At 38.0% G+C, this 12659-nt stretch overlaps 1 protein-coding gene across 4 annotated transcripts in view; it reads left to right on the top strand.

The window, feature by feature from the left end:
* ITGA8 (integrin subunit alpha 8) overlaps positions 1 to 12659 on the top strand; it is a 191190-nt gene that overhangs the window by 122400 nt on the left and 56131 nt on the right. For all 4 annotated transcript variants that reach the window (XM_081553589.1, XM_081553591.1, XM_081553587.1 and 1 more), the window contains one exon: positions 2845 to 2925. In XM_081553589.1, coding sequence (XP_081409715.1) covers positions 2845 to 2925 — 81 coding nt within the window. The remainder of the gene's footprint in view (positions 1 to 2844; positions 2926 to 12659) is intronic.

The raw sequence follows: 12659 nt of genomic DNA, 5'->3' as shown, positions 1-12659 counted from the left end.
CTCTTGCCTGGAAAATCCCATGGACGGAGGAGTCTGGTAGGCTACAGTTCATGGGATAGCTAAGAGTCGGACATGACTGAGCGACTTCACTTTCACTTTTCACTTTCATGCATTGGAAAAGGAAATGGCAACCCACTCCAGTGTTCTTGCCTGGAGAATCCCAGGGACGGGGGAGCCTGGTGGGCTGCCGTCTACGGGATCGCACAGAGTCGAGCACGACTGAAGCGACTTAGCAGCAGTAGCAGCAGCAAAGCAGTAGTGGCCTAGCAACTAGTAACAAGGTCTGGGTTAAAATGTGAAACAATCAGACTTAAGCTTCCAAACAGCAGCGTTCCCTGTAATGCACTTGGAACTGCAAAGTCTGTAACAAGTGGAATTACTTAATGACTTCTTAGTGGTAAGTCAGAATCCTGCCTTTAAAAAAAAAAAAAACCTTTTTAGTGGCTGATCCTCTCCAGATGTGATAATAATAAAGTGGCCTGGAAACTGGGGTTCAAACTTTGGTGAACAAGTCCCTCTAGCCTTGTCACAAGCTTAGCAGTGATACCCGTTTGCAGGAAATGAGCCTGACATTTGCCTGTTTATATCTTTTATGTGTGTTTGCCATTTAAGTTGCTTTATCAGTGTATACAATCGAACAGGGCTTTTCAAAAGCATTGTGGGAACAATTCTGTCTCCTCCTGCTTTGAAAGCAGACTTTATCATATCTTTTCCAGCTCCCACATTTGGAAAGCTTCAAAAGCTAGTCAGGACATGCCCCATTACCATCGTCAGTATGAGAGCTTGTTCATTGCATCTGCGTGAGATTTGATGATGAAAAAAGGGGAGGCTTTCTCTTCTTAATGAGACTTGAATATAAACATGACCTGTTAGCAATAGTGTCACATCCTGGTTTGCTGTTTGCTAAGAGCTGCATGAGCTTTTGGGGTATTAGGGTGACTTCAATGACAGCCCAGTAAGACAATGAACACAAATGGCAGCTGCATTAAAAGCCCACCTACTGGTCCAGCCTTTTAAGAGACCACGTATTTTCTTTAGAGCAATGGTTGTTTAATACATGCATTTTTTTTTTTTAATAAATTTATTTATTTTAGTTGGGGGCTAATTACTTTACAATATTATAATAGTTTTTGCCATACATTGACATGAATCAGCCATGGGTTTACATGTGTTCCCCTTCCTGGACCCCCCACCCACCTCCCTCCCCATCCCATCCCTCTGGGTCATCCCATTGCCCCAGCCCTGAGCCCTTGTCTCATGCATCGAACATGGAATGGTGTTCTGTTTCACATACGATAATATACATGTTTCAATGCTATTCTCCCAGAACGTCCCACCCTCACCTTCTCCCTCAGAGTCCATAAAATTGTTCCATGCATCTGTGTCTCTTATTCTGACTCGCATATAGGGTTATCATTACCATCTTTCAAATTCCATATATATGCATTAGTATACTGTATTGTTGTTTTTCTTTCTGGCTTACTTCACTCTGTATAATGGGCTCCAGTTTCATCCATCTCAGTAGAACCGATTCAAATGTATTTTTTTTAATGGCTGAGTAATATTCCATTGTGTATATGTACCACAGCTTCCTTATCCACTCGTCTGCTGATGGACATCTTGGTTGCTTCCATGTCCTGGCTATTGTAAACAGTGCTGCGATGAACATTGGGGTACACGTGTCTCTTTCAATTCTGGTTTCCTCGGTGTATATGCCCAGCAGTGGGATTGCTGGGTCATATGGCAGTTCTATTCCCAGTTTTTTAAGGAATCTCCACACTGTTCTCCATAGTGGCTGTACTAGTTTGCATTCCCACCAACAGTGTAAGAGGGTTCCCTTTTCTCCACACCCTCTCCAGCATTTATTGCTTGTAGACTTTTGGATAGCAGCCATTCTGACTGGTGTGAAATGATACCTCATTGAGGTTTTGATTTGCATTTCTCTAATAATGAGTGATGTTGAGCATCTTTTCATGTGTTTGTTAGCCATCTGTAATACATGCATTTTTTAAGTTAAATTTTGTATCTATTTATATTTGCTTGAGAGAAAGAAACAGAAAACTTAAAAATAATTTTGCCACTGTTCAAAGAACTATTATTAAACATGGATCTTCTATCTTGAGTGTCTTGTACTTGGTGAACATCTATTTTGTCTCCTAACTGCCCAGCTTCCTTAGGTCTTGCTTCTTCACACCATTGGCCATGCTTCTAATTCACTCCTTACCTCTCATCTTAGGTAGCCAGTGAGTGTGCAGTAAAGTTCACTTATTTTAATATTACTCAAAAAAATAAACCATAAGGAAGATAAATTTGCTGCCAAAACAATGTATGGTGTGATGCATTCCAGAGCCAAACAGAAATGCTTTCCCCCTTATGTGCTGCTCTTGGATTATTCATGCAAGTTCTCCTTTCATTAGCATGGAAAATCAGGAGTTGACTGTGCTGTCTTTTCCCATTTGATGGGCAATAAACTTGGTACACAGAGAAGTTAAGGAATGTGTTCCTCATAGAAGCTGGATAATGAACTCAGCTCACTGCCTTTTGAGCTTAGTCGTTGAAAGGAAGAAGTGTTGGCTTCTCTAGAAATCTATTATGTTTTTGGATAAGGTGTCTCATCTTGGAAAGTTATGACTTTCAAAGGTTATTACTTTTGATCATAGAGGATCTTAGCGTTTCTATTTAAAAATGGTTATGATTTTGTAGAATGGATATGCCTTTATTTTCCAAATGATCATATTGGTAAAACATGGTGCTCCTTCGATATATAAAAGGTTTTTTATGATTGCCTGTTGCAGTTAACACGTCTGAGAAAATATATTTAAATCATTTGTCACTGTGTTTTAGTTCCAACAAGGACAACCCAGACAGCAATTTTGTGAGCCTGCAAATCAACATCACTGCTGTAGCTCAAGTAGAAATAAGAGGGTAAGTAATAAACAAGATGTTATAGTAATTACATTTTAATAATAGCTTTCTGTATATGAGTTATGATAAAATACTAGTAAAAACAATATGGAATTTTCCTAATGTATTAGAGATCACAGTTCCCTTTGGTTATAGAGTTTCATTCTTTTCAACCCATCATTAGCTTTCCATTGGAAAGTGGAGTCAATCCTGAGATCACTTTACCCCCATACCCCACAAACTGATGGTTCAGTATTCAAACTGTAAAAGCTAGTGATAAGAAGCCAAATAAAATAGGCAATGTGATTGCCTGAAAGTCTCACTTCTCCAGTAGTTATTTTGGCATAATGAAAATTCAGCCTCACCATACCACATCTTGAGTTTAAGAAATGGCTAAGTCTTAGATGTGAGGGTTGATGGGCTCCACACTTTGTATCTTTTTCCTCCTGCCCCACTCTTTGAAGAAGTTGCCAATAAGCAATCAGTTGAGAGACAGGAAGAAAGTGGTCAAGCAAAAGGCTTGGAATAAATACCATCTGGGAAATCTGTGGCTGAGGGGAAAAGAAATCGGAAATGGACTACATGTAGTTCTTATCTTGTACCAAGTGTGGACTTGATTGATTTTTATTGTAATTCTTGTTTTATCAGAACCATCAAGGACTTGGCTACAAATGTCAACTGGTATTTTAGGCTGAACTGTCCCCGGGGCTCCAGAAATCTCAGTTCCCCTTCCTTTTCCATAGGTCCTGAGACCTAGAAGTTCACACTCCTCCATGACGCCAACTGTAGATTTCTGCACTCAAAGCCATTGTCATTGGGCCTTCTCTTCCTGCTGCCCCAAGTGCTCAATGGCAGCAGGGTAGGGATGGGGGTTCCTGTATGCCATCCTGGCACCACTGAGGTTCTGCCTAGTGGGTTAGGGAATGATAAAAATGCCTTCATTTATGGATCCTTTCACACGCTACCCTAGCGTGTTAGCATCTCTTAATATGTACTAGTACCCTCACTGTGCAAGTGAGGGAATTTTGGTATAAGGAGTTGAAGGTTACACAGCTAGAAAGTGAGCAGCTGGAGTGTAAATACAGGCAGCTTATGTCCAGCTACAGGTTTTTAAAATAATGGTGATCTACAGCCTAGGAGAGAGAGGTTTTTGAACCTTGTCTGCACAAATTTTGTGCGTGCTTCTGTGATTTCTTTTCATGCAAGTGAATGTTTTTGACATTTGCTCACTTTAATGCATGCGCCTCTAGTTCATTCATTTTAATTGCGGAAGAATATAGCATTATAAAGCTATTACAAAGCTATAATTTAACTTATGTATCTATTTTACTTTTGGGGTTGTATTTTTGCTTTTTTACAAATGTTTTTAATGTTTTTTGGTGGAAAAATCACATAATATAAAACATACTATTTTAACCATATTTAACTGTACAGCTCAGTGACACTAAGTACATTCACATTATTGTACAACTCTCACTATCATCCATCTCCTAAAATTTTCGCTTTCCTGAACTGAAACACTGTCCCCATTAAACAGTAAATCCCCATTCCTCCTCCCCACCCCTCATGCCTCCCAGTCTTGGCCTCTGGTATCCATCAATGCACCCTGCAACTCTATGAATTTGACTACTCTGGGTACCTTCTGTAAGTGGAATCAAAAAGTATTTGTCTGCACCTACTGTATGTTGGAATGCATTTTAAGGTTAACTTAAAATATTCCCTACAAACAGCTTGAACCTTCTTTCCCCGCCCCCTCCCCCTCCGTGTTGTATAGTAGGTTTCCATTAATTATTTCCTACTATATGTATCTTCAAGTACACTCATGACAGAATGTCAGAAAGGTATATGCTTAGAGGTAGAATTTCAGGACCAGAGAGTATATACTACTTAACTTGACTGAGAAAACCAAATTGTTTTCCAAAGTATTTCTACCAGATTACAGCCCTGAAAGAAGTGGATTGACATTTCCATTGCTCCTCATTATTAACTAGCTTTCAAAATGACCTAGTTTTACATTTTGATCCAATCTGATGCATAGGAAATAGTATTCAGTTGAAGGTTTAATTGGCTATTCCTTGATTTCTAAATGAGATTAAGCAGCTTTTTTATGTTTGCTTGCTTTTTAATGTTTGTTAACTTTTATTCTTCCATCAGGGAAATTTCTGTTCATTCTTTTGCACCTATTTCTATTAAGAGACTTGGCTTTTTATTCGTTCATAGGTGTTCTTTCATATTCTAGAGTTGAGACACTAATTCTTTATTAGTTACACATACTGCAAATGTCTTTTTACAATCTGTGGGGTTTGCAATATTTTTTAAGTCGAGTTTATTGAAATATATATTATATAAATTAAAACTCACCCTTTTTTAGGTATCCAGTTTGAAGAATTATGACACCACAAGAGCATTCACTATAAAACAGTTCCAAAACCCCAAATAGTTATTTCATGTACTTTTAAGGCAATTCTTCCCCCACTCCCAGGCTCTGGCAACCTTGGTCTGTTTTCTGTGAGCTGTTTCTAGAAAGTCATATAAATATACTCATATAAAATGTAACCTTTTGAGACTGACTGCTTTCACTTAGCATAATGCATTTGAAAAAAAAATTCCATGTTCTTACAAGTATCAATATTTGGGTTTTTTTTTTTTTTTTTAAAGAAAAACAATGTTCTGCAATTCTTTTTCTGAGAGGTATTCCACTATATGGACTTCCCATGCATGTTCATCCGTTCACCAGTTGGTGAACATTTGGGTTGTTTCCTGTTTAGGGCTATTAATACTAAGTCTGCTATAGGCATTCACATACAGGTCTTTGTTGGGACATTTGTTTTCGCAAATGGCAGTACTGACTCATATGGCAAGTGTGTGTTTAACTTTATAGAAACTGCTGAACTGTTTTTCAAAGTGGCTGTACCATTTCTATTTTGTATTCCCACCAGCAAAGCACAGAAGTTCCAGCTGGTCTGTGTGGTCGCCAGAGTGTTCTTGAGATTCGTTTATTTGTTTTTAGCTATTTTGATGTGTCAGTGAGAAGTATCTCACTGAGGCTTTAATTAATATTTTCTTATGACTAATGATATTGAGCATATTTTCACTGGTTATTTGCCATCCATATTCTCCCTTTTTTGGTAAAATGTCTTTTAAACTTTTTACCCAGTTACCCATTTATTACTGAGCTTTCTGTCCTACTGTCAAGTTGTAAAAGTTCCTTACACATTCTGGATACAAAGTCACTTATCAGAGCAGTGTCCTACAAATATTCTCTCCCAGTTCATGGTCTGGCTTGTCACTTTCTTAACAGTGATGTTCAAAGAGCAAACATTTTAAATTTTGATGAAATCCAACTTTTAAAGATTTTACAGTTTGTGGTCTTTGTGTCCTATGTAAATATTTGCTTTATCCAAAGTCACAAGATTTTCTCCTGAGTTTTCTTCTACAAGTTTCATAGTTTTACATTTTGGTCTATGATTCATTCTGAGCTAATTTTTATATCTGGAGTGAGGTTAGGGCTAAGGTTCACTTTTGCAAGTGAATATCCACTTGTTGTGCCATTTGTTCAAAAGACTACCCTTTCTCCATTGACTTACTTGGCACCTTTGTTGAACAAAGCTTCCTTGGTAGCTCAGCTGGTAAAGAATCCGCCTGCATTGCAGGAGACCCCAGTTCAATTCCTGGGTCAGGAAGATCCGCTGGAGAAGGGCTAGGCTACCCACTCCAGTATTCTTGGGCTTCCCTGGTGACTCAGACGGTAAAGAATCTGCCTGCAATGCGGGAGACCTGGGTTTGATCCCTGGGTTGGGAAGATCCCCTGGAGAAGGGAACGGCTACCCACTCCAGTATTCTGGCCTGGAGAATCCCAGGGACAGAGGAGCCTGGCTGGCTACAGTCCATAGGACCGCAGAGTCAGACATAACTGAGAGACTTTCACTTTCTTTGTTACACAACCTGTTGTCCATCTGAGAGTCTTTGTCTGTATCTCCTATTCTGTCTCATGGAGCTATGTGTATACATAGACAGCACGTCTTGAAATGCAGTAGTGTATCCTGAGATCTTGGTGAACTCACTAAACAATTTAGAAGCGTTTTGTTTGATGATTTCTTAGGATTTTCTACAGAATTATCATATGACCTGTGAATAAAGACAGTTTTATTTCTTCCTTTCTAATCTCTATGTTCAAAAGTTTAACCAGATACAAACTTAGAGAGCAGAGATCACCCTCGCCTCTGACATGAACTGCAGATTTGGGTGGTTCCCATCCACCCACAGGTTCAATAATTCACTTAGAAGGATGCACCAAACTCTGACAGCTATTATACTCATGGGAAGAGTTTATCACAGGGAGAAGATGCAGATTACAATCAGCCAGGGGCCAAAAGTGCATAGTTGAAGTCTGGGGAAGTACCAAACACAGGGCTGCTATTATTCTCGTCTGCAGAGGCAGGATGGGTTACTTTCCCGGTATTGATGTGTAACAGTATGCTGTTACCAGAGAAGCTCCCTCAAGCCTCAGTGTTCAGTTGTGGGTTTTTTGGAGGGCAGTGCTCCATAAGATAGGCATGATTGACTGACTAACCACTTAAATTTTTTGGTAAATATTTATATTTATTTTTTTATTTGTAGTATAATTGCTTGGCCCTGTTGTGTCAGTTTCTTCCATACATATACATATATGTCCTCCTTTTGGAATTTCCTTCCCATTTACATCATCACAGAGTACTGAGTAGATTGAGTTCCCTGTGCTATATAGTAGATTCTCCTTAGTTTTCTATTTTATACATAGTAGTGTGGATTATACACATTATATTAATTGGTTATGCACACTTAATTGATCTCAGTCTCCAGAATGACTGAGATGATGTGATTGAGCTTCCCATCATGAATCACTCTGTTGGTCTTCCTGATGAGAGCAACTCCAAAAATTATATCTTTAGAATATCCAGTGTGACCTCCCCACCCCCGACCCCCGCCCCCTCACACCCCCCACAAAAAGCAAAGATATTCCTTTTCTCAGGCATAATATTTTGAGAGCTTATCTCTCAGAAGCTGAGGGCAAAGACCAGACCTCTTTGTGGCAAGGTTAAACCATTTGCTATGTTCCGTGCAGTTCAGTCTCTCAGTTGTGTCTGACTCTTTGCAACCCCACAGATGGCAGCACGCCAGGCTTCCCTATCCTTCACCATCTCCCAGAGCTTGCTCAAACTCATGTCCATTGGATCGGTGATGCCATCCAACCATCTCGTCCTCTATCATCCCCTTCTCCTCCTGCCTTCAATCTTTCCCAGCATCAGGGTCTTTTCCAATTAGTTGGCTCTTCACATCAGGTGGCCAAAGTATTGGAGCTTCAGTATCAGTCCCTTCAATGAATATTCACAACTGATGTCCTTTAGGATTGACTGGTTTGACCTCCTTATAGTTCAAGGGACTCTCAAGAGTCTTCTCCAACACCACAGTTCAAAAGCATCAATTCTTCAGGGCTCATTCTTCTTTATGGTCCAGCTCTCACATCCATACATGACAGCTGGAAAAACCATAGCTTTGACTACATGGACCTTTGTCAGCAAACTGATGTCTCTTGTCTCTGCTTTTTAATACACTGTCTAGGTTTGTCGTAGCTTTTCTCCCAAGGAACAAGCATCTTTTAATTTCCTGGCTGCAGTCACCATCCACAGTGATTTTGGAGTCCGAGAAAATAAAGTCTGTCACTGCTTTCATTGTTTTTCTGTTGTTTTCCCATCTATTTGCCATGAAGTGATAGGACCAGGTGCCATGATCTTCATTTTTTGAATGCTGAGTTTTAAGCCAGCCTTTTCACTCTCCTCTTTCACCTTCATCAAGAGGCTCTTTAGTTAGCTATGTAGTTATGCCTTTTATTTCTTTTTCTTCTCTTACTGCCAGTAGAGACTGCCAGTGCAAAACTGAGTAGAAGTGGTAAAAGTAAAATGTAAAACTGTGCCTTGTTGAGAGACCCTGATTCGATCTTAAGGAGAAAATATTCCGTCTTTTACCATTAGGTCTGATGTTAGCTGCAGAGCTTTATAGATGCCTTTATTAGGTTGAGAATGTTCCCTTCTTCCTAGTTGTCTTAACAGTTTCTGACATGAATGTGTATTCAGCTTTGTCAAATGTGTTTTCTGTGTCTATGAAGAGGAAGTCTGGGGAAGTACCAAACACAGGGCTTCTATTATTCTTGTCTGCAAAAGCAGGATAGGTTAAATGATTTCTCCCTTTTTGCCCACTAAAGTGGTGACTTGGTTAATTTTTGTTTCTGAATTTTAAACTAAAACTGCACTGTGGGCAAGAAGCACACTTTAAACATGATGATTATCTTTTTTATATATTGTGGGATTTAACTTGCTAAAATTTTGATAGTGACTTTGCATACATGTTCATGGGAAATATTGATCTGTTGTTTTCTTTTCATCCAATTTTTGTTCTGATTTTGGTGTTAGGAGGATGCTAGCTCCTTAAAATGAGATGGAAGTATTCACCTATCTTTTCTTTTTTCTGAAAGACTGTGTGTAGAATTGGTATTATTTCTAATTTAAATATATAATAAAGTTCACCAGTGAAATCATATGAGCCTGGAGTTTTGGGCTTGATTTTTTTTTTTTTTTGGAGGAGGGGTTTGTTTTTGTAGGAAGGTTTTTTAACAATTCCATTTCATGCGTAGATATAAAGCTATTCATATTATCTATTTCTACTTTAGTGCATTTTGGTAGTATTCCAAGGAATTTGTCTTTCATCTAAATTGTTACACATTTTGACATAATTTTCTTTCATTGTCCTTTAAGTGTCTGTAGTACCTCTAATAGTGTCCCTTCATTATTTCTAATATTGACAATTTCTAACTTCTATTCCCTATATTTTTCTCTGATCAGTCTCACTAGTGTTTGGTGATCTTTTCAAAGAACTAGATTTTTTATTTCATTGATTTTTCTTTCTTTCCTTTTTATTCATTTATTTTGCTTTTGTTTTGTTTTCTATTCCATTGGTTTCTACTTTTGTCATTATTTTTTTTCCTTCTGTTCATTTTAAGTTGGATTTTCTCTTCTTTTTCTAGTTCCTCTATGTAGAATTAGTCTTCAAGTTTTTCTTACATAAGCATTTAGTGCTATAAATTTCCCTCTGATACTATTTTAGCAGCATACCAAAATTTTGATATGTTTGGTTTTTATTATAACTCAGCTCAAAATGTTTCTCAGTTTTCTTTGTAATTTCTTTCTCATGAGGTGACTCATGGGAAGTGACTTGTTTGATTTAGAGATATTTGGAACTAATCTAGATGTTTCATTTTTGTGCATTTCTAATTTAATTCTGCTGTCCCTCTCTATATAAACACAATATTAAAAAATCAGAGACAAAAAGCACAAGCATTATTTTTACCATCTTATTTTTATATCTTTTTAAAATTTACAGCTAATGTATATGAAATTTTATCTCTTTAAGCTTAGCTTATCTTTGTTTTGCTAACCAAAAATAAATTGAAACTCGTTCTTAATTCCAAAATTCATTTTAGTCCAAGTAAGCTAAGTGCTTAATTTAACTGGATTTCCCAGGTGGCTCGGATGGTAAAGTCTAACTGCAACGTGGAAGACACAGGTTCAATCCATGGGTCAGGAAGATCCCCTGGAGAAGGAAATGGCAACCCACTCCAGTACATTTGCCTGGAAAATCCAATGGATGGAGGAGCCTGGTAGGCTACAGTCCAAGGAGTTGCAAAGAGTTGGACACAACTGAGTGTCTTCACTTTTTTTATTCTCACATATCCATTTAAAGAGATTAATATTTTTAATTATATTTCCTCCATCATTTATGACACCAGTGTTTCTAAGTGAAAAAGGAAGTAAACCTTCCATTTGCTTTAGCAATGGTCAAAACAGGTAATTAAAATTTGGTTTCTCATGTGTATGCAGTTATTTTCATTGCTAGATTAATATCTAACAATTGACCACAGTTTATTCTCTAAGATAGTGTTAAAGTTTTTTAAAACCATTTTTCTAAGTAAAGCTCTTTCCTCCAAATAGTTGGCAAAAATATTTTTTTCAGTGTTTAATTTTTCAAGGAGCAAACAGCTAATGCATTGAAAATCTTCCACGTTCAATCTTTAGGAAAATCTAATTTTCTTTTTGGCTAATAGTGTTTATTCCAATGTATTTTAATTATTAAATTCTTTTTTTTAATTTTACTGTCATTTTTATAATTTGAAGAATAAACTCAAATGGAAAAACAATGTATTGAGAATTGTCCCATTTGTTTCAAAGCCAGATAATGTCAACACTGTCTTTAACCAGATTTACATGTCATTTGTTGGTACAAAGGATTAATTCAGCATACAACTATAGAGAAGTAAATTTGGCTGTAAGAGCAACACGCACAGTATTAAGCTTACAAAGAGTAATTAAATCATGTCCTTGATAAACAAGGTCCTAGCGTATAGCACAGGAGATTATGCTCAATATCCTGCAATAAGCTATGATGGAAAAATATGAAAAACACATATATTGCAATATGTTGCTGTTGTTCAGTTGCTAAGTCATGTCTGACTCTTTGCGACCCTATGAACTGTAGCTTGCCAGGCTCCTCTGAACTCCCATATCCCCCGAAGTTTGCTCAGATTCATGTCCATTGAATTGGTGATGCTATCTAACCATCTCATCCTCTGCCACTCCCTTCTTCTTTTGCCTTCTATCTTTCCCAGCATCAGGGTCTTTTCCAGTGAGTCAGTTCTTCATATCACGTGGCCAAAGTATTAGAGCTTCAGCTTTAGCATCAGTTCTCCCAATGAATATTCAGGGTTGATTTCCTTTAGGATTGACTAGTTTGATCTCCTTGCAGTCCAAAGGATTCTCAAGAGTCTTCTGTAGCACCACAATGAAAAAGCAGGCATCTTTTAATTTCATGGCTGCAGTCACCATCTGCAGTGATTTTGGAGCGCAAGAAAATAAAATCTGTCACTGCTTCCCCTTTTCCCCCTTCTCTTTGCCACAGTAGTAGATATAGTGGTCATCTGAATTAAATTCACCCATTCCTGTCCATTTTAGTTCACTGATTCATAAGATGTCAGTGTTCAATCTTCTGCTTGACTATGTCCAATTTACCTTGATTCATGGATGTAATATTCCAGGTTCCTATGCAATATTGTTCTTTACAGCATTGCACTTTACTTTCACCACCAGACACATCCACAACTGAGAATCATTTCTGCTTTAGCCCCAGTCTCTTCATTCTTTCTGGAGCTATTAGTAATTGCCCTCCACTCTTCCCTAGTAGCATATTGGACACCTTCTGATCTAGGGGGCTCATCTTTCAGTGTCATATCTTTTTGCCATTTCATCCTGTCCATGGAGTTCTCCAACAAAAATACTGGAGTGATTTGCCATTCCCTCCTCCAGTGAACCACGTTTAGTCAGAACTCTTCACTATGACTCATCCATCTTGGGTGGCCCTGCACAGCATGCCTCATAGCTTCTTTGAGTTACACAAGCCCGTTTGCCATGACAAGGCTGTGATATCCATGAAGGGGGCAATATATATACATACACGCATATATATATAACTGAATCACTATGCTGTACACCAGAAACTAACACAACATTGTGAATCAACTATACTTAAATTTTTAAAAATTCTTAAAAGCACAGTTGTATCATTGACAAATTAATCAGGATTGCATGGGTTTATGTTAAAAGAGACTGCAGTCATGGATAACTGTGGTCTACATAGGGCTGTTCCATACAATAAAGGATCGTCTTTGT

Source organism: Giraffa tippelskirchi, chromosome 13, assembly GCF_054371585.1.
Source record: "Giraffa tippelskirchi isolate mGirTip1 chromosome 13, T2T-mGirTip1v1.2.pri, whole genome shotgun sequence".
In the NCBI taxonomy this organism is placed as follows: Eukaryota; Metazoa; Chordata; class Mammalia; order Artiodactyla; family Giraffidae; genus Giraffa; species Giraffa tippelskirchi.
This window is presented reverse-complemented; position numbering and strand designations above follow the sequence as displayed.